The sequence below is a fragment of the Poecilia reticulata genome, linkage group LG9, assembly GCF_000633615.1.
Source record: "Poecilia reticulata strain Guanapo linkage group LG9, Guppy_female_1.0+MT, whole genome shotgun sequence".
Classification (NCBI taxonomy): domain Eukaryota; kingdom Metazoa; phylum Chordata; class Actinopteri; order Cyprinodontiformes; family Poeciliidae; genus Poecilia; species Poecilia reticulata.
The window spans coordinates 22,428,133-22,454,847 of NC_024339.1; the positions used below are offsets into that span (position 1 = coordinate 22,428,133).

Sequence of the window (26,715 nt, forward strand, 5' to 3'; positions counted from 1 at the left end):
TAAAGGATATGTCAGTATTCAAACGAGGCGATTTTAAATAATATACAAACGGACAAAAGTTAATTAGAATATGAGCCAAATCACAGATTTAAATGATGAAAAGAGGTAGAAATATTGATAAATAATATTTCTTTATGAGCATTTATTCTTTGTAAGGATTTTGAAAGACATTTACAAACATATTGCAAGCATTGTAGTTCTCAAACTACAGTATAAGATTTTTAAAATGTGTTAATAGAGTTTAAAAAAAGGAGGCATGTACAGGAATAGAGAAGACAGAGAAAAAAAGTCACAGTAAACTGAAACTATGACGAGTGACGTCAGATCAAATGAGGGGGAGTGAGACACAAGAGTTATGGTGTCTCTGCATTGTTAGGGGTTTGTTGTAAGTGGTAGCACTGCCTACTGAACAGTGTGACACTTCCAGCAAGCCCCATGGTTGATTACATTTTGTTGCCTTCTCTTAAGAATGGCAGTAATAAATGTCCTTTAACTGAGGCAACTGAAGCTGGTTGCACTTGATTTGATTTGGGGGTATATGAGTAAATATGGTTGAAATTAGAAAAAACAGCGTCAGACTAAAAGCTCTCAGGGGTCACAGAGAAGTTTCCAACAGGTGGCGCCATTGTCAGGTCACTGTTACAGAGTATGGCTCATTAGTTCTATCTATCTATCTATCTATCTATCTATCTATCTATCTATCTATCTATCTATCTATCTATCTATCTATCTATCTATCTATCTATCTATCTGTGTAAAATTATAAATAATATATATAATAAATTAAACCGATATTCCAGTGTCAATGGCGATATACTGTGAAAATAAAGAAGACTTATGTCTATTTATTTTTTATGTAAAATTATTAATTTACAGAACCAATGCAACGGCTGAACTTTATCAAGTGCCATTTCCACAAGCGTTTGTTTGGCTGGTTTGCGCTCTTGAACAAGTCCGTGTGGAAACATGCTCCCCAGGACGGTGGTTCCACATGGACAACAGAATGTTGTGGTGCAGACCAGAAAGCTCGGATAAGCTTGTGGGGGAGTTTCTTGGCACAGGACCCACAATCAGGTAAGATCTCCATGTGGTAAACAACAAGTTGGTGATCAGGGTCAGCTCTCAGCAGGGCAGCTGTAAGTGTAGGTTAGCAGGCCGTCTGGGCCGTCTATGGCCAAGAGAGCAAGCACGCAGTCTGAGTTATGCCCCTAAATCTCATACCCGAGTGTGGTTAGTGACACGTTAGTGCATTTACTTGTGTTTTTGGGACAGCATCTGAATGTTTTGCATTTGTGAAGTTACCTTAGTGTTCGGAGTGGAGCCTGGCCTCGGTGTTGTTGGTAAGTTAGCCTGGAGGCTAAAGCTAGCTCGTTTTTACACATGACAGGTCCTGGAGTTGATGTGATCAGATCATGTTAAAGTAGTGATTATCTGATGATATTAATAACAATGTAAACTTTGATTCAAACTAGGTCCAACACTTATATAGTGATCTTAAATCGATAATTGTTCGCGGAATTCATTTTCTTTATGGAAATGTGGTATTTAAAAAACGATTTTCATTTTATTTTTTTTAGGTGGTCATTTAACTCAACCTGATATGTGTGAATGGAATGGCTTAAAGGAATCCTTAAATGCATAGTTGGATTTTTTATTTATAGAATAGTGATTTCTCAAAACAATGTATGTTTAATAGAATCTGTATTTCGGTAAAGACTGATACTGAAAAAATAGTTCAGGTGACAAAATAAATGTGGAATAAATCAACTTTTTGCAAAGCTGTCGTTTTTGCAGTGTAGTATGAACCCCTCATTGTATGATTACCCTAAGTAAGAAAAAACATGGTTTTACTGAAATATTTACAGAAACATTCAAAATAACAATCTAATACCTTTTATTTAAAACTACTGCAAACGCATTTCATGTATCAATACAGTTATAATAATGGTATTAATATAAAGAAATATCGGCTCAAATTTACAGGGATGTCCAGGCAAACATGCTTATTGTGTAGAATATACCTTTTTTGTATCGTTTCAGAATTATAAAGATGGATGATGGCCCTTTAGTTTCCTTACCAAAACTATTTGATCACTGAAAATTGTTCTAAACTCCAGTTAGTCTGTCTTGTAAAGTCTAGGCGTCATCTTTCAGGCCGCTCAACAGCAGTGCACAGCAATAAATGAGGAAGGAGCTACACAGAGTAAAAACTCCAACCCCTCTGCAATTTTTCTAGCATCTTATTCCCCAAGACTTTACTCCATAAGAATGCTTTTCGTTTCACAGCCACACGTTGTCACATGTTTAGAATGTGCTTCACTTGTAAACCGCTTTCCATATAGTCGAATGGCTGACTTGAAATTCTTCTGCGATCTTTTTAAATCCCTCACCAGACTTACAAACACCTACTTTTGTGAGGTGTCCAAATCTTAAAATTTGTTAGCAGATTCACAGTCGTCTTTGCAATGCAAATTTTTTAACAGCACACTTACAAAAAACATTGTGGTTGGCAAATTCTATTTGCTATTACTCTCTGTGCGGCAGTAGTATATTTACCCAGCTAAATGGACTTTCAGTGCCTGTCGATTATCTCCCTAAATGTGTGTCCATTCTCCGTTGTCTTTATTTTTCAGGAACAAGATGATAAAAAACTGGGGTCTCATCGGAGGGATCGCGGCTGCTATTGCAGCTGGAGTATACGTCCTGTGGGGCCCGATCACTGAGAGGAAGAAGAGGAAGAGAGGTGAGAAGTGAGGGGATTTAAACTGAACCCGTTTTAAACTATAGGACAGAATTTATGTTATTAAAATGAACTATTAGAGCATGAATGTGTGTGTGAATGAGTGATGACTAGAATCTGTGTTTCGGGAAAGACAGATTATGTAGCGCTTGGTACAGCGCTACATAAATACAGACCATTTACCATTCAACTCTTGGGGGAATATAACATTGAGAATAGCTACTGTCAATTTAATGTAACTATAACAAATGAGGGCTTATGGTGATTGTGTGTACGCAGAGCTAAAGAAGTAACCGCATTGCTTGAAATGCAGGTTTGTAGAGTTTGGTAAATGCAGATACAGGATCAATATTCCCTCAGTTCTATCTAATTTCTTGGTATTGCTTGCAAGTAGCAATGCCTTTTTTTCCCTCTCTTTTGCTGCTGTGTTACATCAGCAGTGCTTCTTTGTCAGTTGATTGGGAGATTAGATTGGCTTTGGAAAGTTGGCTGGCTTCTTCCCCATATAAGCAACCTCCCTCACTGATTTAATCATTAGAACCGCTTAGTAACAATGTCACGTCTGTGACGAGAGTACAACTAGAACCAACCTCAAAATTTTTAAGAAAAAAATAACGCCTACTCTCCCTGAAGTTACGGAAACGGGGCGTGCGGGTAGGCCTCGACATTTCTGGCTGTGATTTGCCATGGCTTGGGTTTCTCCACAGGAATGGTGCCAGGTCTGCTGAACTTGGGCAACACCTGCTTCTTGAACTCCTTGCTTCAGGGTTTGGCAGCATGTCCGTCTTTCGTCAAATGGCTGGAGAGGTTTTCAGGCCTGCCCTCGATCCAGTCATGCAAAGACAACCAGCTGTCCTCCACGCTGCTGCAACTACTCAAAGGTAAGTGTGTAGGGGCTGTCGCATGAAATAAGTAGAGCATAAAGAACCTATCAATGTTAGTTTCCCTCCTCCCATCACGGATTGTGGTCTGACAGCTCTGTCCAGTGAGGAGCCTGGAGACGAGGATGTTTTAGATGCCGGATGCCTCCTGGATGTTCTCAGACTGTATCGCTGGCACATCAGCTCATTTGAAGAGCAGGTCGGACTGCTTTTTTTAATCATTTGTGATCAGAACCTAATATAAACTGAACATCAGCATGAATGTCCTGTTCATAGCTTTTCTTTCTGGGTGGAACGATTAAACAAGAAGCTGCACCTGACCATTCACTTTTTAAACATCAATAAGTCTCTCTAATAATTATGGCTGGATATTTGCAGACTCTTCTTGGCAGAACTGAGTTCATTTAAATTGGTTCCTTTCTTGCCACCGACCTGATATTTATGCACAGTTAAGACATTTTCAGTAGGATTGAAATCAGTGCTTTAGGATGATGATTCCTTAAACTTCACATTCCCTGTATTATCCATTCCAAATCCAGATCTCATGTGTGTTTGAGTAATTACCTGGTTGAAACGTATGTCAATGAGTCCAAGTTTTACCTTCATGAAATGAGGTCAAATTAAAGAACTTGGAGGTTGTTGTCCTTCTTCCTTACATTATATTGTCTGTGCTATGTACTAGCACCATTGGCAGCAAGATAGGCCCTCAGCATGGTGGTGCCACCACTATGCTTTACCTCTGGTTTGGTGTTTTTAGGTGTGAAGCCTTTTCTTGACTCCTCTGCGTATTCTTCTAGCCATCGTGTATAAATTAATCGTTGTCTCATCGATTAATTTATGAGAAAAAAACTTTCTCCAGAAGCCATTTGGCTTGTCTCTGTGATCAGCTGTGACTCAAATGTATAAATGTTTGAGCAGCTTTTAACTGAGGATGATGGTCTGGATCACAGGTTTGAAACTGGGATCCACAGGACTATGATCTAAAACACATTTGAACAATGGCTTTGATTCAGCCTTCTGAATAAAGTCCTTATAGCAGCCGTAATTAAAATTTTATCTCGCTTAAAAGCCAGATGCGTATATGCAAGAAAACAAACTGACCTAAAGGCATTCTGTTAATTCTGATTTTAAAAAGTTGTCAAATATTCAAGAATTATTGTGCTAGAAGCTTGTTGAAAGCTATAAAAATAACATGTGGTCCATTTGCAGTTTTTAAAATAAGTGATTAAAATGCATAATTAGAAGCTCAAACTTAACCTGGCATTCATGCTGATGAGGTGCACGTGTAAACTTCTGAATGGAGCTTTAACTTATTGTGCAACATCTAAAAATCTGATTTCTTCCCTTTTAAGGATGCACATGAACTTTTTCACGTCCTCACGTCTTCTCTAGAGGAGGAGCGAAATCGGCAACCCAAAGTCACACATTTGTTTGACGTGCAGTCCCTGGAGGTAAGTTGTCTCCACATCCACCGGGGATCCCAAACTGCAGAAGTCACACAAATCTTTGTTTTTGTTTAGTTTGTTTTTTTGTTTTTAGTTAAACGTTCTCCTACTTTGTGTTTGCTTTGTTTCTAGTCTCTTCCTGATGAAGAGGACAAAACTGTGGCCTGCATTAGTCGAGGTATGAAGAAAAAATAAAAATCAAGAGGCCAAATTAAGAATACCAGCAAATGAGTGTGTTATATTTAGTTCATTTTCTCTGCAGCTCCTCTTCATCCGATCCCAGGCCTCTGGAAGTCCCAGCATCCTTTTCACGGTCATCTAACGAGCAATATGTCGTGCAAGCACTGTGAAATCCAAGTGTGTTTCTTTATGAGATATAGAACTAAGTAGCATGCTAGATATGATTAATTTGTGAATAACAACTCAACTTTGTTCATTAATAGAGTCCAGTACGGTACGACTCATTTGAGAGCCTGTCTTTGTCCATCCCTCTTCCTCAGTGGGTAAGCTGAAAAGGCAGGATTATTAATGTAGCACTTTACATGATTGGTTAGCGCATTATTGTGAAGTGGGAAAAAATGGATTCTTGGTTTTCAAAAGTCTTTACAAATGAATATCTAAAGAGTTTGGCATTAGTAACTTTGGAGGAGCTGCAGAGATTCACAACTCAGGTAGGAGAATTTGAAAACAGGACAAATTATCTATGGTGCACTTTACATATCTAAGCCCTATAGAGCAGTGGCAAGAAGAAAGCCATTGTTGAAAGATGTTTTTTGTTTGCTAAAATCCATGCAAGGGATACAGCAAACACTGGATTCATCCTGAGCACACCTTCTATATGGTGAAACATGGAGGTGGCAGCACCATGTTGTGGGGATGCTTCAGCAAGGAAAAGTCAGAGTTGATAGGAAGATGGCTACAGCTAAATATAGGGAAATTCTGGAAGGAATCCTGTTACATTTACCTGAGCTAAATGTCTAGGTTCTAGGTCTAGGAATACAAATCCACACTACATGTGTCAGAGCTTCATTTGTAATCAGCTTTTGAAAACCATCTACGGTTTTTATTCCTCTTCACAATTATGCACTAGTTTCTGTTTGCCTACCTCATGTAAGTCTAATAAGTTGTAACGTGGAAAGGTTTCAGCTCTGTAAATGCAGTGTGTCGCTCATCAGTAGCTGGTTTTTGTTTCTATTCACTTAAGCCGTCTTTCCTCTCAGGGTCGGCCTCTCTCTCTAGATCAGTGTCTGCAGCATTTCATTTCGTCAGAGACAATCAAAGAGGTGGAGTGTGAAAACTGCACAAAGGTACTTTAGTGTCTGTAAAATAATTCCATTGTTTGTGAACAGACATGGTGGGATGGTCGGTTGATCTTTATGTCGTCCTTCAGCTTCAACAAAGCTCGACAAGAAACGGGCAAGTTTTCGAAAGCCAGAGGACAACGTTTGTTAAACAGCTGAAACTTGGAAAGGTATTTTTTTCTTTATCGGTTTTCTCCCTAAACCGTTAGAGATTTTAATTGCTGGTACACAATGAATGCGTGTTTCATATTTTTATTCATAGAGGGGAAAGAAATGCAACCCTTGTTTCATGTATTTTAAGCTCCCTCAGTGCCTCTGCATCCACCTACAAAGACTGACGTGGTCCAGTGAAGGAACGCCCACCAAGCGTCAGGAGCACGTCCAGTTCACGGAGTATCTGTCGATGGATCGCTACAAACACAACAGCTCCACACAGAGGAGTCAGCGGTTCACATTGGCTCCTAAAGCCATAAAGACAGAAAGTTTGGAGGATTCCACAGAAAGGCTAAAAGCCAATGGGACAGGTGTGTTGGATCAATAGGTGTTTTTATTTTTAACAGGATCGTTCGCTCTTTCTTTGCTTTTTCTTGCATCAATTTTCTTTCCCCCTTTTTTGTTCCAGGTGCAGAACATCATAACAACAACAAGCCTTTCTCTAATGGAACCTGTTCTTCTGTATTTCTTCTCTCTCCTGGCTTGAGCCCACAGCTCGGTCTCACGTATGACTTCAGGTAAACTCTGCAGCAGCCGTTCATCATCAACGCTTTATGACATGGCCACCTGTCAAAGAGTGGAGCCTTTAAACAAGCCTTTTATCTTTTAAGAGAGATAAAAGTGCAACTAAAAGTGTTTCGCAGAGGCTTAAAACAGGCCGGTCAACATACACAACACAATAGAAATGATTAGACTGATGGTGGTTCTGATAGCTGTTTGGGCCAGTTGACAGAACCAAACTAAAATAAATCTGAGCAGCCTCCTGCTGGAAGATAATGGTTATTTCCCTCACATAGTCTCATTAAAATATGATTGTCAGCATGTTGGAGAGAATCATTCAAAATTATGATTAGTCAAAATCTGTGATTGGTGTAAAATGTCCCATGGGAGACTTTTGTTCTCAAAGAAAATCTGAGCATGAAATGATTAAAACTTCAAAAGCTTAAAATGGCAAGTGGATAAAATTAATATAACTTTTACAAAGCAGGACAGTTTTTGTGCTTATAATGCAAACTACAGCAAAAACTTCATTACACCTGAGCGATGTAAGGTTGCACAGGTCGGACACCCAGGCGGTTTCACCGAGCTGACGCCCGGATCTCTGCGTTTCCTTCCAGCTCCGCGGAGTATTTATTCCAGCTAACAGCGGTGTTGGTTCACCATGGTGACATGCACTCAGGACATTTTGTCACCTACCGCCGCAGCCCTCCCTCGGCCTGCAGCGCCTCACCCTTCAGCTGTCAGTGGCTCTGGGTGTCTGATGACTCCGTGCGGAAAGCCAGCCTGCAGGAGGTGCTGTCTTCCAACGCGTACATACTCTTCTACGAGAGAGTGCGACGGCCGACGATCGATCGAGTGGTCGCCTGATCGACCTCTTGCCGTGGTTACCACCGGGTGGCTTCGTGACGGCAGCTTTGCACAGAGTTGTCACACCGTCGTGTCGCAATGGAAACCAAAACGGATGCCGGTAATCCCAAAGATGATGGACCTGCAGGGTTTCTCTCAGATATGATTGTCGTATAAGCTACTTGTCTTTAACACTTTGAACAGTTTCCTGTAACAGATGATAGGAACACTTGACAGTGCCCTGTGATTACACTGTAAATGAGTTTTTTCAGAATATTTTTGACTTTATCATGCAGTGGTGTAAATATAAATGAAAAATGCTGTTGGATATTCCTGTTAATTTGTCAAAATTCCTTTAAATCGCAGACACTTAATAAAGTGAAATAAAGCTGTTGCACATAAAAAAAAACTGTGAAATAGTCCCAGCTGCAGCCTTGTTGTTTAATTTACATTCCCATCATTCCCAACAGCAGCTGTAAACTCTTACACTGGTAATTTCAGCTACTACTCTGCCATTTTAAATCTTGTTTATGCTGTAATTTGTAAGCCTGCACGGTGGAAGATAAAGTGCCATGTTGTTAATGTTCAGCATTTCGATCATACATATGAAACCACTTGTGCAGCAACTCTTAGGGTTGTCCTATCTTACCTAAAATTACGATGCATCCAAGCAGCTGTTCATGGTGTCCAGGTTCTGCAGATTTTTAGTCGGCTTCGTTAACGAGACTTGATTATGTGCAGATGCTTCTGGGTAATTTATCCTGAAAATGTTTTTAAATCCTCGGCAGTAAATAACTGCAAGTTTCCTACCAAACCGAGAAAATCTAAATGCAGCAGTGTCTGTCCACTATATGTATTTGAAAGTGATTGTTTTCAAGTTTAAAAAAATAATAAAGTTTTACTTTTGTGTTTTATGCGAGATTGTTGCAAATGCACTAACATCAATGAGGTTTTTTTTTAAACTATGTTAAATTGTCTTTGACCGAAATGCACATTCTGCCAAGTCATGGAAGATTCAGATGATCAAAAACAGGACTTTCTAAAAAGATTTAGGAAATTACATTTTTAAATTACAGATTTTTTTAAGATGGGAACTAATTGTGTGACAAAACTCACTTTAAGTTGGGTATAACTGCATTTTCTCCACTGACAAATGTATCATGATACTAAAACCACAGCTGAGCAGAAAAGCACAGATTTCCCCAGTTAATTTCTAGAGTGCATAGAAAAAAAGAAGTTAGCTTTCTGTAAATTTTGTCTGATATCACAAGGCAGACACAACTCAAGCTGGTCAGCTGAGATTAGTTAAAACCAATTATTCACATATTTGCTTGACATAAAAAATGAAAAAGAAAAAAAAACTCAGCTCTGCCTTTTGTGATGTCACCGTGACCATGGGCATGTGGAAGATTTCTTCTTGATTTAAAACAAATTGAAATGAAAGAAAACACAACCTGTTTCTTTATGGGTAACAGGCAACATCTAAAGTAAGTTAAACAGATTTAGTGGAAATGTTTGGACAGTGTATTAAAATCTTTATTTACCATAGCAATATTTGTTAAAAATGAAAACTTTAATCCGGTTTTTTGCTGTTAATGTTCCTCTTTGACTGTTCAGTGATGTCCTCCAAGATGCGTCTAAAGGTGAGATTAATGCGAGGCGAGAGGACCTTCTTCCGAACCGGAAGGCTGTGGTACCAGAAGGTATTGGTGGGAGGGTTCATGAGCAGTAGGCTTCCGTGAGCCAGCTCCAGCTTCACGGGATCGATCTGTCGGCTGCTCCGTTTCCCTCGAGTGTCTCTGTGTCTAAAGATGAAGTCGCGAGCTGCTCCCAGAGAGACGGAAGCGATGGGACAGGAAGGGTCCAGCTCCTTCTCGTCGTCCCGATGCTCCCCCATGTGATCTTGTCCATCTTTGTACCTGGTGGAGATAACCGAGGCTCAGGATTGAACTTCTCTCTGGACTTCTGGAGTAGGCGTTGGGAAGTTTGTCACCTGTTGATCAAGACGAAGTTGAACTGCTGTCCGGTTGAGTCTGTGACCGCGTTTCGAATGTACTCCAAGGTCGGAGTCCAGGGGGAAGCCAGACGCCTCACTCCGGAGTAAGTGTATGTGAGGCCTGTGTTCCCATAGGTCGCCTGTTTCCTTGGTATGTTGTACACCTTTCCAAACACTTGGACCTTTGCTTCCTCTCCTAAAAGAAAACAAAACAACCAGCTGTCACAATATGAAACTGCAAATTCAAGCCACATCTTTACAAAAAAAACTACCTGTTGAATACACCACCTCCTCCTCCAGCTGTCTGAACAGGTTATCTGCCTCTTCTTTCAAGAAGAGCAATGCATAATCACAGTCCAGCCCATCTGCTTCTATTTTTTGCCAAGGAATAGGATGAGAGAACTCTTCAAAAGACGGGTCCCTTTCCTCCTCCTCCTGCTCCTCCTCCTCTACGCACTCATGTTCCTCCATCTTTATCTTCTTTGTCCTGGGACTTCTTCGTGGGACATCATTGCTGCACAGACGTTTATTCTGTCCCCCAACCAGAAACTTGTCCATTTCTGTAGCCTGATGTGGTGACACACTGATGGGGAAAGTTTTCCTGTGTAAACCAAGGGGGGAAAAAAAGAATTAAAACTAAAAGGTTTATTTCACTGAAAAAGCATATTATATGTATGTTGATGTTGAGTAGAAAAGCTTCATATTTTAAGTAATCCCTAATTTCTACCTTTTACATTTTATATCAGGTCAGTTTATTTATTTTTGCTGGAAAATATTAAAATATAGACCAAGGAATGTGACAAACTATCAAACTATCCTGTATGAAGGGTATTAAACGGTACAGATTAATTTCACATGCTCTATTTCAGTAAATTCATGGCTTTCTGTTAATAAAACGTGAACATGAGAGGAACAACCAGCTAAAACAATTACCTTTGTGACTTGACTCTCGTTGAGTCTGTCGACAAATGTTTGTTGGTCTTGCGTAATATTATTTTCTGAGAATCTTTTGTGTTTTTTATTATCCATTATTACTGAAAAAATATTTAAAAAATTATTTAAAAAAATGTTTAAACTACTTCAGTGTAACAACTAATTATCATGATTAATAAAAACGCACTTGTAACCAAAACATTTTTTTTAATGTAAAGTTGTGTAAGAGCAGAAAACTCTTGTACATCTTGAACACCACTCAGCTCATTATAATAGCTGCTTTCGTCACTTTGTTTAGGCGCGAATTCTTTTAAGTTATCGTACTGACAACGTTAGTTTACCTGGGGGTCTCGTGATCTTTAAACAATTAAGCCTTTTATTTCTTTCCGCAGCTCACCGCCAAAGTGTTTGCAACAAGAATGATTGGACAGAAAACTATCAATTCATTCTTTTCGCCGGTATCGAAAAAGAGAGCTAATGAGGTAAACGAACCGGAGGAGAATGCACAAGAGCCGGTGAGTATCGCTACTTTTACAAACGGGTGGAAAAATCATCATTAGAAACAGCTTGTGAACCTAAGCCGAGGCACATTTTAATTCAAAAAGACTTACAAAATAGTCGGTGTTATTTTGTAGTATTTCATATCGTTGAGTTCTCCCGCTACAGGCTTACTCCAAGCTGCGTTCAGGATCATCTCTGTGTTTGAACGTTACCAAACGTGTTTACTACCATGAAACTGTTAGCACCGCGTCGTCAACTGATTTTAAAGCAGATTTCTCTCCGGGGAACGCGTTTCTCACCGGCTTTGTGTTTTGCTCAATATACCAAAATCCTGCAGAAGAAGCAGAAATGCGCTTCGGTGCCGCCGGAGCAGCAAAGCCCGCCTCCTAGTCCTCTGTCCTCGGACCAGCTGGAAAGGATGGCTCGCAACAAGCGAGCGGCACTAGAGAGGCTGGCTTCCGGTCAGACTCCTCCGGGGTTCGGGGCGAGCTGGAGGAAGGAGCTGGCTGCAGAGTTTGGAAAGCCCTACTTCAAACAGGTCAGAAGAGATTTTACACACACACACACACACACACACACACACACACACACACACACACACACACACACACTGTTTACTATCAGGTGTTTCAATTATTTATTTATTTTTTTCACTTTTGCTACAGTTGATGCAATTTGTTTCTGAAGAGAGGAAACGCCACACAGTTTACCCACCTGCTGAACAAGTGTTCACCTGGAGCAAGGTGTGCGGCATCACAGATGTAAGTGTGGCTCATGGGTACGCAACTTTATGCCTGGAGAAACTGAGTGATTGACGTGCAGAACTATAATATCCATGTAGGTATTGAGGGTAGAAGTACTTGCAGTTAAACCCAAAATAATTTGTTTCTGATAGGATGTTGGATTTGAATCTGTCAAATAATAAAGTAAATATGCAAATGAAGTAAAAATTTTAAAGAAAGAAAAAAAACATTTGTAGTGTACTTCTTATTAAAAACGGAATATCAAAAATTATTTATACCTTTGTCAATGATAAGTAGCAATGAAACCTTTTTTGATATTTGCTGAAGAGCTTTGCATGTCTCCTGCTATGTTTTATATAAAAGTAACAGTAAAAAATTGAATTACAGATATTTTTGTACCTCAAACAGCCACAATTCATAACATTTTACCATCACATTATTAAAATTGAAGTAACACATCTCTTTATGAAGACACTGTATTTTTGTATATAAATTTCAATTGCGTGATAGTTTTATTGAGGCGTGCTTTGAGCCAACTCAAAGCACGTGTTTATTAGGTCCATAGCTCTGACGTTTATTTCTAAAGTACATTAATTAACTACACACTAATCCCACTTTTTAGCTTTTTAGCTAGAGTACCTGAGGGAACCACATATGCAAACTCCATGCAGAAATACCCCAGGCCAGGTTTCAAACCCAAGACCTTCCTGCTTACAAGGCAACATGCTCCCAACTATCAATTTCCCTTTTTTTATCGAAAAAAAAAAAGGCAAAGACCTATAAAAACCAACCATGTTTTCCCTGGAAAGAGTTGTTAAATGTAGTAAAGTCTTTGTCTTCGATTTTAGGTTAAAGTGGTCATTCTAGGTCAAGATCCATATCATGGTCCAGGCCAAGCGCACGGGCTGTGCTTCAGTGTGAAAAGACCAGTTCCTCCTCCTCCAAGGTTTGAAGTTTGTTTGTTTTTGTTTTGTTTACAATGAATAGAAACTGATTATGCAGTGTTCACATTTCAGGTGTCCTGACTGTCTTTCCACACAGGTATTTCAAGTTAAGGGAAGACTTTGTGTCAACAAAATAAAATTTAAAAAATGACCTCAAACAGGAATTATGATGTTCCTTTATTTACCTGAAAAGAGGTGTTTTGTACAATTTTCAATGCATCTTTCGTACCACAAAAACTAAGAAAAGTGACAAGATTTTCATCACTCCACCACTTTATTCATGAAAACAGCAGACTGCATTAATTGAGAGTAATGACAACAAAGTTTAATTTTAGATAATTTTGTTGCCGCAACTTGGATAAGAGATGTAAGGTGAAAGGTGAGGAATTTATTTAGGCTTTTTTCCAGATCTACATTATGGTAAAAATGTTCTGTATTTAGACTTTATTCCTTTTGAAATAGAATAAAATCTAATGATTCTCATTAAATGCCATACAGTCACACCCATATTTTGATATTCTACCCATCGGTAATTTAGTTTTTAAATTAAATACTCTCATTCAAATAATTAGAAAAAATACCCTAACCTGCATCAAATTCAGGTCCAAACTAAGTGAAGTGCTCTCAGTGTCATTTAGTTGGCTGAAGCTACTAATGTTCACAAATTATGCTTTGAAAAATCTGCAAACTCATCTAACTTTAGAGGACGGCCCTGCAGTTGAATGAGCACTCGAACCAAAGTTTTTTTTGCCTTCCATTTTTAACATTTTGCTTTTTCTTTGCAGTTTGGAGAACATGTACAAAGAGCTGGCCACAGACATCGACGGCTTTCAGCACCCAGGCCACGGCGATCTGACTGGATGGGCCAGACAAGGTACTTCTATTGATTTACATTCTGTTAAATGATTAAGCAAAAAAAAAACATTTTTCTTTCATCCACAACTTTCCTGTCTTTATGTTTGAACCTCTTTTTACCTTCTCACCAGGTGTGCTGCTGCTCAACGCCGTGCTGACTGTCAGGGCGCACCAAGCCAACTCCCACAAAGACAGAGGCTGGGAGACCTTCACTGACGCTGTGATTCAGTGGCTCAGCAGCAATCAAGAGGGCGTCGTCTTCATGCTGTGGGGATCGTACGCACAGAAAAAAGGGGCTTCAATTAACCGAGTCAGTCTGCTAACTCGTACGTTTTAACACTCGGCAAAGCTCACTTGTGCTGAATACTTATGAGGATGCACTCCTTTCTGTTATAGAAACGCCACCACGTCCTGCAGACCGTACATCCTTCCCCCCTGTCTGCTCATCGAGGATTTTTTGGTTGCAGGCATTTCTCCAAGGCCAACGAGTTGCTAGAGAAATGTGGAAAGTCTGCCATAGACTGGAAGGCTCTTTAACTTCTATGTTGGCTTTTCTGAAGCCCATGTAAACTACAGACCAAACCCACCTATAAGCTTCTTAGTTCTTCCAGCAGTTATTCATGTTTTTATAAAACAATTAATACCAGCAGATTGTTGTTTTCACTGCATTGTTCTTTTAGTGGTTTAACTTCTGTAAATATTTTTTCTTTTTCTGCCCTTTCAGTTTGCACCTTGTTTCCGTTTTTACTTTTTTATGTAATGTTTGGTACATTAAAGGGTTTTCTACATTGCGTAATGTTTTGGGTGAATTTCAGATTAACTATACATCTATGCTTGGCACCATTAATGATCTATATTTGATATTCTATGCTAAATTATTGAAGATTTAGACTCACTGTTTGTGAAATCGTTCTTCATTTTGCTTCAAGACTTAAAAATCACATTAAAGGAAAACATTTTGCAGGTGAGACTTTTAAAGAAAATAACGAGACTTTCATGGTTAACGTATATCTAACGTTGTGTGGCCTGCATGCTTGGAAATCCCCCAGAATGAGTTGGAAAGTGTTGCAAGGAAGCGTAACGTCTTGGATTCTCCTCCAGTCTTGCATAGTGGATGTATGGATGGTTATGAAAATATTTCCTCCAAAACAGCCTTAAATTTGTTTTAAAGCTTGCGAGGTAAAATATCTTTCATGAGCTGCTTAAATTGATATATTTAAAAATTTTTTCTGGTCTGTGCAATATTGAGCAATATTGTCCTCTTAACGCTTGATGAAAACGGGCACAAAAAAATCTACAAAAGTTATTTATACTTGTGCAGAAATAACATTTTTTTTAATTAAATATATTTATCTTAGTTATAATAGTAATTATAATTGGCGTACTATAATTTTTTGTATTCCAATCCCACCACATTAAAAATAAACAAGTCACTTAACATCACTTCCGGTTTGACGTCTACGTCGGGGGGGAGTGGCTTCTCCTTTGACGCAAGGACGTGGACAGGAACAATAATGGGACTCGCCGACCTTTGTGGGCCAGTGTTGCAGAGGTTGTAATGTATGAATACTGTAAGGAATAACAATGCCCGTCCAGAGCCTGCCAGTCCGGGATGGGTCCTTTCATTTCCGTCTGCTCCAGCAGTATTTGATCCTCCTGAAAAAATACCCGATCCTCACGAAATCTGTAACCAGGTCGGTTTCTGTGCTCCTGAACTGGCAGCTGTCCTTGTTTCCAGCTGTTTGAAAGTTCATTAGTAATGTTTACTGACTAACGGAGGAAATGGTTGTCGTTTCGTTTTATTATGTAGTTTTATAAGTCAGATTATGTATGACTCTTGCTGTTCCTGACCACTTTGTTTGCACTGAGCACACTCTGGTATTAGCCAATCAGTATCTGCCATGAAAACCTCCTACTTAGAAGTTTGTTTTTTTGTTTTTTTTAACTTTAAGCTTGTGAAACTGCTTGTTGCACATTGACAGGAGGATGTGATCTGTCCGTCTGCTCTTCGTTCTTCCAGTGGGATCCTGTCCGCTTTAGGAAATCTACTTTCACAGTTCTTGGAAGGCAGAAAAAAGGCCAAAAGTGGAGGTCCGGTTGAGGAGATCGATGTGGCTGGAGCCACACGATATGCCATCTTTGGGTGAGACGAAGCAGAATATGAGAACAACGAGGGTGCCCGGCACGCCAATAATATACCCATCCACCTTCTTTTACAAAATCACACTACAAGCACAATTTTAAATGTATTTTTTTGTGGATTTTATGGGATTGAGCAACATATATGGAATGCGATGCATGGTGTTATTCAGAATGTTGCAATCCAAACCATGTTGTCGCTCTGGCTGTATGTTAAAGGTCATTGTCCTGCTGGAGGGCAAACCTCCACCCCAGTCTCAAGTCATCAGCAGGTTTTCTTCCAGCATTGCCCTTGACGTAGCTCCATCCATCTTTCCGCCAACTCATCTGACCAGAGCGCCTTCATTCACATGTTTGCTGTAGACTTAGAAAGGCTGCCGTCAAGAAGTCCTACTTCTCGTCCCCCTACCATAAAGGCCAAATTTCATTCATTGCTGATAACTGCACTGTTGACACATCCTCCCATCTGAGCTGTGGTTCTCCTCTACAGCTACAGTGGCTCCACCACGTGCCTGTTTGCTGCTTCTCTCCTGTGGTCCTTATAGTTTAAGTGGAAGCCGTGTCTTTGCAGTAGATTTGCTGTGGCCTCGTTCTGTTCTCCATGATGGATTGAACAGACCTCTGTGAGATGTTGTAAACTTCAGGATGTTGTTTTATAACCTGACTCCGCATTAAACTTCTGCACAACTTATTTATGGGTGTCAGCGTAGGTGGGGTCTGAAACCCAATAATGTACTTTAAAGCCATGCGTCACCTTCATTTCCACTAGCTGCTACATTGCGTTGATCTTTCTCTCAAAATGTAAATAAAAGACTAAATTAAGATTTGTGATTGTAATATGACAAATTGGCAAACATTTTTAAAAGTAAGCACTTCCTCCCATGCACTGAGTATATAAATCGGTTAACTCTTGGTAAATACATGGAGTTTTGTGTTTGTTACTGGTTTAATACTTTTTTCCTCTTGTAGGTTGATTATCACTGGGCCAGTGAGTCACATCTTTTACCAGCTGATGGAGGTGTGGATGCCAACCACTGACCCGCTCTGCATCGTCAAACGACTGCTACTGGACCGACTCGTCTTTGCTCCCGGCTTCCTGCTCCTTTTCTACCTTGTTATGAACATCCTGGAGGTGATTTCTTTTCGACCTTCTCAAAAGTGTCTATCAAATGTATTAATGTACTGCTTTCAGTAGAATATAGCTGTGTTTTGTGATGGTCTGATCAGGTTTTTCCCAGCTGAAAACAGATTCCTGGTTTTGTTTTGCTAATCAGAGACAAAAGAAAATTGTCTGATTCGTGTGTCTGGGCCAATTCTCATTTACTGGCTGGAATATTGAAATCCAAAATGTAATAAAAAAAAATGTGGTGTGCTTTTGTATTCAAGCCCTCTTTACTCTAACCCTGAATATGAACCAAATATGAATGAGTATCATGCAGCTGATTTTCGTTATTTTATTTCCTGATGCCGGACTCTCTGTCAAATTCTATGCTCCAGTTTCTACATAAACTCAGTTTCAAAAGCATATCACTTTTATATACTGATAAACATATTTCTGATGCGTAATATAAGTATAGAAGCGCGCTCGCTAATTGCACACTAAATATACTTTACAGAAAATAAGTATTTCCGTGTTCCTCAGGCTAAAGGCTGGGACGATTTCCAGAAGAAGATGAGAAAAAGTTACTGGACTGCTCTGAAGATGAACTGGAAAGTCTGGACTCCTTTCACATTTATAAACATAAACTTTGTGCCTGTTCAGGTACGCTGCATCACTGACATCCTGTTATGTTGAGAATTAGGAGGAACCTCACACTGACTTCCTCTGTGATGTTTTCACCCCCTCCTCTCTTTACGTTTCAGTTTCGAGTGCTCTTCGCCAACATGATTGCCTTATTCTGGTATGCCTACCTTGCCACTGTGAGGAAATGATGCTTCTTTGAGGGCTAACGAGATGCAACCAGCTTCCATATACGGCTGAAGATTCTTTACATGAAGCTGCAAGGCTGATTACTGGGATATTGCTTTAAAACGCTAGAACTAAAAGAATAAAAGAGTATTTTTTATGCTTTGTTTCGCAGGGACCTGTATATAAAAAAAAAGCTCCAGAAAGTTTAACATTCTGACATTTTTTTTACATAAGCTGAGATAGAGATTTTTTGTTGTTACCTTTAATGAGCTTTACCTACTGATCTGAACAAACGCAGAAATAAAATACTAAAGAGACATGCCATTTGTCGTGACTGACTTTTATTATCAATATACTACATAATACATTAAAATTACACTTTTTAAATACAAAAAAAAAAAAAACTGGAATGTGTTCTTCATGTTGACAGCGTCCTCAGCCTCCTCTCAGACGCAGAGTCAGGAAGATGGTGCTGAGCTCCTTCACGTTGTAGTCGGATAACAGATTTCCAGACTGCATCTCCCGGCCCTCATGGATCAGCCTCTGCTGGTTCGCAGGAACCCCCTCTCTATTCTCCACTCTCCTCCTGAAGCCCTCCACCGTCTCGTCGGGTGTGACATCGTAGGTGCTGTTCGTCCCCTTCTCGTTTTTCAGGAACACCTGGAAGGTGGACGGCTGGGTGATCAGCAGAGACACCTGGGAGCCCGGCCCAATGTTGTAGAAGCTGAGCGGCTTGGAGTCGTCGTTCAGAGGCGTGTTCGACCCGTTCGTGAAGACCAGCCTCTGCGTCGCAGCGAGAACATCCAGCTCCTGCTGGATGCGCAGCTTCAGAGAGCCCACGGTGTCCTGTGGGTTTACTTTCAGCGTGCGGGGTGTCCCGCCCAGCATTTTGATGACTATATCCATTTTTAAACTGATCTGAAAAAACAGTTCAAAAGTTTTCATCACTTTTACAAGATGACACTATACAGAGGTAAGATCATAAACGCTTTGATTAGGAAGAGCAACTTACCTTGGAATGGATTTCTAATAATAATAATAATAATAATAATAATACAAATGTCCTTCTAGCTTCAGATACCCGATAATCGTTGATCCTCAGCGGTTGTGCTCTGATGTTGGTCAGCTGTGTTTATATACAGACCGAGTCCTCCGGTCTGTGCCCTCCCACTGCACTTAAGATTCGTTTTCCCTCTCTGTCTTTAAGTTTCGGTTTCTATTCTCCAAACATGAGTTTGCTGAATTGTGTTTAGTGACGCTGTGTCACGGCGTTCCCCGCATACCTGCACACAGGTGAGGTGGAGGAACGGCTGGGCTTCCCCCGCTTATCTGGTGATGGGTGGAGGAGGGAAACAAAAACGGGACAAGAAGTCAGATGGCAGCAAATCAACAGATAAAGTGAATGCGAGGCTGAAACAAAACAGAAAATAAAATAAAAAATCCGCCTGACTGGCTCATGATCAAATGATTAGGATTATATAATAAGAATAGAATAGAATAGAATAGACTTTATTGATCCCCAATTGAAATTGCTTGTTTGTTGACAAGCTACCAAATAAGCAAGCATAATGAGTGCAGAGAAAATTAAAAACATTTTTTTGGGGGGTGAGGGGTTGTGTTACGTCAATCCGCGTTTCCCCATCAGATACGGTTCCCCCTGTGTCTTCTTGCCGCTCCGCCCCGCCCGCGGATTGACGTAACAGGGGCATTGTAAAGCCTAATGATTTTCTGTGCTGCACTTTGGCAAAATGAGTCTCTGGCTGAAGATGCTCCTGTATCCGGCCCGCACGTCATGAAGTGGATGAGACTTGTCCAACATGACCCTCATCTTGGACAGGATCCTTCTCTCTGACACCGCTGTCAGAGAGTCCAGCTCCAACTCCAACGACGTCGCTGGCCTCCCAGGTCAGTCTGTTTAGCCTGCTGGTGTCCTCCACCTTAAGCTGCACAGCACAGCATGCAGGATGGCACTGGCCACCACAGAGTCATAAAACAACCTGAGCAAAGTCCAGCAGATGTTGAAGGACCTCAGGCGCCTCAGAAAGTAGAGGCGACTTTGGCCCTTCCTGTACGCAGGGTCAGCATTCTTGACCCAGTCCAGTTTATTGTCAATGTGGAGTCCCAGATGTTATACAATAAACGACCCCATAAGTTAAAAACAATAGTATGAATACATGTGAATGGTCTCATTCAAAGCGTTCTTTATTTTAGGAATTTAAGTAAAACGGCAACAAATGAATTTGGATCCTTTAGAGTTCTAATTGTTTTGGATGCTCTAGATCATCAAACAATATCAAAGACAACCCAAATCAATATAAAATACAGTTTTCAAATTATTTCATTTATTAAAAGCAAAAACAAAAGCAATCCAAACCAGTCTATGTAGAAAAAGTAATTATGTACCAATAACTCCTGGTAGCAACAGCTGTAACCAGGTGGACCAACACCTGCAGATGACACTGCAGGTGTCATCAGCCCCAAATCACTGATGATTTGGGGCAAGCATGACTCTGTCAAGCATGACTCTATCTCTCCACTCTTCCACCAGACTATGGGGCCTTGATTTGAGAATGAAATTGTAAATATATTTTCATCTGAGTAGACTTCGGTCCTCTGAAGTTATGTCTGTCCTGAGGTCAGACATAACCTGGAGCCACATTTGACTATAAGAATGAGTCACGATGCCATGTAGAGGCTCTAGGCTTTGGCCTCAGCTGCAATCCACTCCTGGGTAGATTTTGTTTAAAAATCTTTCCCAGAATGCAGTTAGCCAAATGAAAAGATGTTGTGCTACCAACAGCTGATGATGGCAAAGAATGATTTGTATTTTCATTATTGAGCACCTATGAAGTATTTATGGACCCCTGCAAAACTCCTCGGACCCCCACTAGTCTCTTGGAAAATGTCTGAATTTTTTAAAGCATCTGATGAGCAACAGATGGAGATTTTACATGAAGTCGCTTTTCTGTTTAACAAGTTTAAATACACTTCTTTAGAAACTGCAATCAAAACAACAGAAGTATTTTTTATGCTTCACTTGCAGAGACTTGTATTGCAAAACTTGAGAAAGTTTCAAATTAGGACATTCTTTACAAAAGTGAGGTTTGAGGTATGCTTTATTTATTTCAAACAGACAATAAAAAGTCAAACCAGAAAATAGGAATAAGACAAATATGTCAATTTACATGCAATTTTACACCATTTATTTTGAACAGGAATGACCAGAAGATAAAATATATAATGACTTCCTCTCATAGTCACTTAAGTCGCCCCACACCAGATCTACTAAACACAATGATATACAAAAACTTTTTGGTTGTTCTGATCCATTGTTTTTTCTAAATTTCCTTCTCTTAAATTCTAACCCCCATCTTTGTCACGAAACATGTTTTGAATATTGTGTGGAAGTTGATGGTTTCTTGCTTTGAACATAAATTTTACAGTTTGGATTTTAACAAATTCCCAGAATTTCAGTACTAATTAATAATAACATCTAAAAAGCTATACTTACTGATTATAGAATGCAGAAATAAAATTTGTCCTGACTGACCCTTATTCATGCTCCTTGATCACTTACTTCAGTAATATATATATATTTTGCATGTGTAAAGAAAATACAGTTTCTCATAAAAGTGCCTTAACAAATAAATAAAAACTGGAATGTGTTCTTCATGTTGACAGCGTCCTCAGCCTCCTCTCAGACGCAGAGTCAGGAAGATGGTGCTGTGCTCCTTCACGTTGTAGTCAGACAGTTTTCCAGACTGCATCTCCCGGCCCTCATGGATCAGCCTCTGCTGGTTCGCAGGAACCCCCTCTCTTTTCTCCACTCTCCTCCTGAAGTTATCCACGGTCTCGTCATGTGTGATCTCATAGGTGCTGTTCGTCCCCTTCTCGTTTTTCAGGAACACCTGGAAGGTGGATGGCTGGGTGATCAGCAGAGACACCTGGGAGCCCTGCTCAATGTTGTAGGAGCTCAGGGTCCTGGAGTCGTCGTTCAGAGGCGTGCTCGACCCGTTCCTGAAGATCAGCTTCTGCCTCGCAGCGGGAACCCCCAGCTTCTGCTGGATGAGCATCTTCAGAGAGCCCACGGTGTCATGTGGGTTTACTTTCAGTGTGTGGGACGTCCCGTCCAGCATTTTAATGACTATATCCATGATTAAACTAATCTGAAAGATAATTTAAAAACATTTCATCATGACAATATTTAGAGGTGAGCTCATAGACGCATTCATTAGGAGATGAACTTACCTTGCGTTTAACCTCTAACGAAAGAAAATCTCCTTCAGGTTTCAAATGTCCAGTAATCGCTGATCCTCAGGTGTTTTGCTCCTCTGAGTTTGAACAGCTGTGTTTATATACAGACTGGACCCGCCCACTTCATTTAAGATTCGTTTTCCCTCTCTGTCATATCTTGGTTTCTATTCTCCAAAGCACACGCCTGTTCAAATGTTTTTCACGACGTTTCCTGGACACCTGCCAACAGGTGAGGTGGTGGAGGAACAGCTGAGTTTTACAGCTTACCTGGTAATGAGAGGAGGGAAACGAAAACAGGACAATAAGAAATCAGATGAAGTGAATGCAAAGTCAGGCTTAAAGCTGAAGCAGAACAGAAAATGAAAAAGCCCAGATTGTTTAGTGGCCCATTTTGTTTATTATTAGGAATAAAACAAAACGAATATAGGCAATAATCACGAGTTAATAGACAACTAGTTAGCCCATAACCTAAGATCAATAGTATAAATGTGAATTATCAAAACCATGATTTAGTTTAGGAATTTAAAAATTGGAACTCAAAAATATATTTGAAATTTCTTTCAGATTTCTTTTGTTTTTGCTTTTTTTTTTACACAAGCTTTGTGCTTCATTTAACAGATAACTAAGATAATCTGAGTTAATACAAAATGCAGTTTACAAGTTATGATTTCATTTACTGAGAGAGAAAAGCAATCCAAACCAGTTTATGTGAAGAAATAATGAAATACTGTAACCATTAACCCTTAGACTCTGTGATTCTCCACTAACTCCAGTTGCAGTTCATTCTTGGGTGAGCTTGGATTCAAAATCTTCCCAAGGACACAGTTAGCCAAACCAACATGTTTTCCTTCCACAGAACTTTCTGTAAATACTAAGCTCCTCTCTGCAGTCAGCTTCTTTAGCAGGGAGTGTTGCCATTCTTCAAGAGTTGAGACATCAGTCTTTCCCATGACTGTGCAGATCACAATGTGACACTTCTGTATTACAATTCCTTTATCAACACTGATGATTTTTTCATCAGTGTGAAAAAAATTGTATTGCTTTGTTTTCTTAACATATTTCCAAGATGTGTTTTGCATCAAATTGGGCATTTTTTCAATTGAAACTTAATGAATAAGTGGTAGGAGACGAAGAGTTGTAATGTTCTTGACATTGCTAAAAATATGAAATCCCAAACTCCCCTTTTAAAAAAATATCCAGTTAATAAATTCTAATTTAAAATTTAACAACTTTAAATACATTTTAAAGTTAATAAATAACTTTATTTATTGGTCTTGCACACAACGTGAAAAGGAAAAATGTGAAATAGATTTTAAATTTTTATTCCTTTATTGTAAAATCAATATTTACAGGCATATTTAGAAGAGCTTAAGACATTTGAAGAGTCTTGGGTCAGATTTTAGTGAAAATGTTATGTAAAATATGACAACCAGCATAAGAAAACATAACATGTATTTCCCTGTGCGATGTAATATCTGTCCTGTCTTTACTTTGCATCATCACAGCTGTAGTCAATATGTGACATCAACTTCATGTGAAATGATACTGAAACCCGAACATGTTTGTCAACAACAGGAAAATTAGAATTTTAGCAGAAGCTGAGCCAATAAAACCAGCTGCACATCTCCCAGTTTCTCCCATATTGTTTTATGGCTGCAGATAAACTGCAGTAAAGACACGTACAATTTTCCATAAAAAAAAAAAGAGCAATAAATTATTCACAATCATGTCATCAGAATTCCGAGTGTCTGAGGATGGCAGCCCTCTCCTCCCTTTTAGGCAGAGGAATGTTTCCTGGTGAAAAGAAAAAGAAAAATCGTCACGATTCTGCACTTTCAGACCTAAATATCTTCAAGAAGAATACAGACGCTGGCCAATAAACGTAGTCATTCTTCTCATACCTGGTGGTGCAACAAAATATTCTTCCACTGTGTTTCTTGCGAGCTTAAGCAGCTCCTCTGCGCAGTCACCCTCTGTCACTGTGTCGTCCCTCAGATATAAAGCCCTGAGTGGATGAAGCAAAACCACATTTAGCAACAAAACGGCAATAAGTTACTTTTCTATCAGGTCCAGCTGTTATTCACAGCTATCTGGGCAGCACCTGTCCTCCAGGACTGAATCCATCGGCTCGACCCCAGACGTGTCAACAACGTGAAGCTGATCAGCGAAACGAATGGCTTTCTCCAGGCACTCCAGCCCCTGCTTGGTCCGGAAATCCACCAAGGCCAGCCGCTCCAGCTTGTCCACCAGGTCAGCAGGGATCCTGGTGGGCTGCAGCATTAATACTGTGTGAAGTGATGTATGACCACTCTTCTCCTAAATACTATAAGTAAAATCAAACATGGATCTGCAGCTTGATTCATGTTGTAAAATGCTTCAATTAAGCATTTTTATCTACTAATTATGGGCCTCATACTTGATCATTAAATAACTTCAGAATTTGTGTAATGTCTGTTAAATACAAAGAGACTTTAATTGGTATGTGTGTTTTTGTGCTGCTCAAAGTCTCAGTCTACAGAATAGCATCTTCACATAAAAACAAAGACAAAGTTTGCCAGATATGATTTTGATTTTAAACAAAGAAAAGAGAGAAACCCCTGAACAAAACTTGAAATGTGTGGAGTAAGGAATGCCTCCGAGAACAAGAAGAGGTCTAAGCGAAACAAATACGATTTCAGATATGGTTGGATATTTATTTGGTCTATTTGTCTTGTACAGCTTTGTGAATTTGCGTTATACATTTAAACTGAACTAAGTCTTTTTTCCTCTCACTTGTTAGTCTTGTTTGTTTTGATTAGACAATTGGGACGACTTTATTGGACGAAATATGGCCGCCTTATATGAACATGTGTCCTTTGATGCACGTTTCCCACTTGGCGGTATGTCCACCCATCCATCCATCCATTTTCTTGCACCCTTTTTCCCTCAGTGGGGTCGGGAGGGGTGCTGGTGCCCATCTCCAGCCCTTGGCGGTATGTACAAAATTCTTAATAGATCACAGTTTTTTTTTTTTTTTTCCATCGCTCATTACACAAAATCCAGACTTCTTTAATTTATTTGACTAGGATTTTATGTGGCAGACCAACACAAAATCATTATTGTGAAGGGCGAAGAAAACAATGCATAATCCTGAAAAACTTTTTACAAACAAAAAATTGTCTGCTGTCTCAATACCTTACAGAACCACATTTTGCTGTAGTTACAGCTGCAAGTCTTTAAGGAATGTCTCTATAAATTTACTGCATCTGGAGAATGAACATTTTCTCTCTTCCTTCTTTGCAAAATACCAGCAGTCTCGGTACAAAGACATTGTCTGTCAAGTCTATTCAAGGCTTTTCTTTACACCAGTCAAACGTCTGGCACACATCAGATTTTCATTTGTAAAATAGATGACAGAGTAGAAATTTCCTCTGCTTCACAATTATTCATTACCTTGTGCTCATCCTACTTGGTTATTGTCCCAAATGGAAAACTTGCTGTGTTGGCCTATCAAATAAATCCCAATGTGTGACAAAATGTGAATGAGTTTAAGTTTCTCAAGGCACTGTGAATGTCCTCCATGTGACAGAACCAGATGCAGAGCATGACCTCCTGAACTTTAGGGTCAGTTTATAACGGGTGTTCTGTGTTTACATGCATGCAGCCATGAGGATGTTACCTGAGGAAGCTGCTCTTCTGGTACAGGCTCCCATGTTGGCACTTTTGGGACCTGTAAGATAACCAGATATCCTTAGTAAATAAATAAAATGTTGTAGAATCTTTAATATGCTACATTTGCCCTACCTTTGGGTTATGTTGGTGGGAGCTGAGCGGTCTTAAGATTTGGCTTTGCAGGCTTCTGAGGCTGCATCTCTTAGTTATGGAGTAAACATTGTTTGCCAACAGGTTACATGGCGAACCAAGGATTTCCAGGGAAACGACACGAAGCGTTTGAAATGCCAACATCTTCGTCATATTTACTCAATCACTTCTGCATGTGATCTAAGCGAAAACCGCCACATTTTCTTTGTCCTCTTCTCCAGTAAGGTCAGCTCCACATAGCTTGCAGCTTTGCTAACAACATGCTAAAGAAGGAGGAAGTAAAACAGAGGCTAAACTGAACGTATTTCCTGCGAAACAGGAAATACGATTTATTTATTTCTTTTAAATACATATTGTGTAGATGTCTTTCACAATAAAGACTGCATTAATATAGTAGAGATGTTGTTTCTCAAAGTACTAAAAGAGAGGATTTTAAAGATACTAATTCGCTTGAGCTGAAAATGCCGCGATGCTGTCGACAGTTTACCGTTAACGGTCGCTGACAGTGCGTGTCAATATTGACCTGCGTAGCAATTTGAAATGTAAATACAAGGGCTATAAACAAATCTACATTTAGTATTTTAACTAAAATTTAAATAATATCAGCGTCATTGACACTTGGGAGGTAGGATTTTGAAATTGAGTAACGACGTATCACTGAACAAGAGCGCCCGGATGGCTCTACTTCGCTCACGTAAGTCTATGTTTCTCCT

At 39.7% G+C, this 26,715-nt stretch overlaps 7 protein-coding genes across 13 annotated transcripts; 3 read left to right on the forward strand and 4 right to left on the reverse strand.

The window, feature by feature from the left end:
- Positions 1-934: 934 nt before the first annotated feature.
- usp30 (ubiquitin specific peptidase 30) lies at positions 935-8,846 on the forward strand. Of its 2 annotated transcripts, none has more exons than XM_008418675.2 (13): positions 935-1,074; positions 2,634-2,743; positions 3,448-3,621; positions 3,717-3,820; positions 4,974-5,072; positions 5,199-5,244; positions 5,329-5,423; positions 5,510-5,569; positions 6,287-6,373; positions 6,457-6,537; positions 6,669-6,891; positions 6,990-7,098; positions 7,699-8,846. In XM_008418675.2, the coding sequence occupies exons 1-13, from the start codon at positions 992-994 to the stop codon at positions 7,946-7,948; spliced, it is 1,521 nt and encodes a 506-aa protein (XP_008416897.1). In that variant the 5' UTR covers positions 935-991; the 3' UTR covers positions 7,949-8,846. The 2 variants fall into 2 exon arrangements, with proteins under 2 accessions (XP_008416897.1, XP_008416898.1); XM_008418676.2 differs by lacking the exon at positions 935-1,074 and adding an exon at positions 1,123-1,340.
- Positions 8,847-9,362: 516 nt separating this feature from the next.
- Positions 9,363-11,739, reverse strand: alkbh2 (alkB homolog 2, alpha-ketoglutarate dependent dioxygenase). 4 transcript variants are annotated; one of them, XM_008418681.1, is made up of 4 exons: positions 11,657-11,739; positions 10,196-10,524; positions 9,921-10,119; positions 9,363-9,846 (listed from the first exon to the last, which is right to left on the reverse strand). In XM_008418681.1, exons 2-4 carry the CDS (start codon positions 10,479-10,481, stop codon positions 9,501-9,503), a joined length of 831 nt encoding a protein of 276 aa, XP_008416903.1. In that variant the 5' UTR covers positions 10,482-10,524; positions 11,657-11,739; the 3' UTR covers positions 9,363-9,500. The 4 variants fall into 4 exon arrangements, with proteins under 4 accessions (XP_008416903.1, XP_008416902.1, XP_008416905.1 ...); XM_008418680.2 differs by lacking the exon at positions 11,657-11,739 and adding an exon at positions 11,468-11,568; XM_008418683.1 differs by lacking the exon at positions 11,657-11,739 and adding an exon at positions 11,198-11,269.
- On the forward strand, positions 11,124-14,690 carry unga (uracil DNA glycosylase a). 2 transcript variants are annotated; one of them, XM_008418678.2, is made up of 7 exons: positions 11,124-11,371; positions 11,695-11,895; positions 12,023-12,118; positions 12,949-13,046; positions 13,830-13,918; positions 14,031-14,209; positions 14,296-14,690. In XM_008418678.2, the coding sequence occupies exons 1-7, from the start codon at positions 11,276-11,278 to the stop codon at positions 14,434-14,436; spliced, it is 900 nt and encodes a 299-aa protein (XP_008416900.1). In that variant the 5' UTR covers positions 11,124-11,275; the 3' UTR covers positions 14,437-14,690. The 2 variants fall into 2 exon arrangements, with proteins under 2 accessions (XP_008416900.1, XP_008416899.1); XM_008418677.1 differs by lacking the exon at positions 11,124-11,371 and having other exon boundaries at positions 11,563-11,895.
- Positions 14,691-15,376: 686 nt separating this feature from the next.
- pxmp2 (peroxisomal membrane protein 2) lies at positions 15,377-18,267 on the forward strand. Its single transcript, XM_008418684.2, has 5 exons — positions 15,377-15,593; positions 15,920-16,042; positions 17,008-17,170; positions 17,681-17,800; positions 17,902-18,267. The coding sequence occupies exons 1-5, from the start codon at positions 15,484-15,486 to the stop codon at positions 17,968-17,970; spliced, it is 585 nt and encodes a 194-aa protein (XP_008416906.1). The 5' UTR covers positions 15,377-15,483; the 3' UTR covers positions 17,971-18,267.
- Positions 18,268-18,271: 4 nt separating this feature from the next.
- LOC103470325 (polyubiquitin-like) lies at positions 18,272-22,276 on the reverse strand. 2 transcript variants are annotated; one of them, XM_008418686.2, is made up of 2 exons: positions 22,196-22,276; positions 18,272-18,865 (listed from the first exon to the last, which is right to left on the reverse strand). In XM_008418686.2, the coding sequence occupies exon 2, from the start codon at positions 18,851-18,853 to the stop codon at positions 18,383-18,385; it is 471 nt and encodes a 156-aa protein (XP_008416908.1). In that variant the 5' UTR covers positions 18,854-18,865; positions 22,196-22,276; the 3' UTR covers positions 18,272-18,382. The 2 variants fall into 2 exon arrangements, with proteins under 2 accessions (XP_008416908.1, XP_017161973.1); XM_017306484.1 differs by lacking the exon at positions 22,196-22,276 and adding an exon at positions 18,960-19,253.
- isg15 (ISG15 ubiquitin like modifier) lies at positions 21,046-22,272 on the reverse strand. The gene is made up of 2 exons (XM_008418685.2): positions 22,196-22,272; positions 21,046-22,113 (listed from the first exon to the last, which is right to left on the reverse strand). Exon 2 carries the CDS (start codon positions 22,099-22,101, stop codon positions 21,634-21,636), a length of 468 nt encoding a protein of 155 aa, XP_008416907.1. The 5' UTR covers positions 22,102-22,113; positions 22,196-22,272; the 3' UTR covers positions 21,046-21,633.
- Positions 22,277-23,508: 1,232 nt separating the features above from the next.
- gatc (glutamyl-tRNA amidotransferase subunit C) lies at positions 23,509-26,288 on the reverse strand. The gene is made up of 5 exons (XM_008418687.2): positions 25,985-26,288; positions 25,860-25,910; positions 24,303-24,472; positions 24,103-24,206; positions 23,509-23,995 (listed from the first exon to the last, which is right to left on the reverse strand). Exons 1-5 carry the CDS (start codon positions 26,153-26,155, stop codon positions 23,934-23,936), a joined length of 558 nt encoding a protein of 185 aa, XP_008416909.1. The 5' UTR covers positions 26,156-26,288; the 3' UTR covers positions 23,509-23,933.
- Between the last annotated feature and the right edge of the window lie 427 nt (positions 26,289-26,715).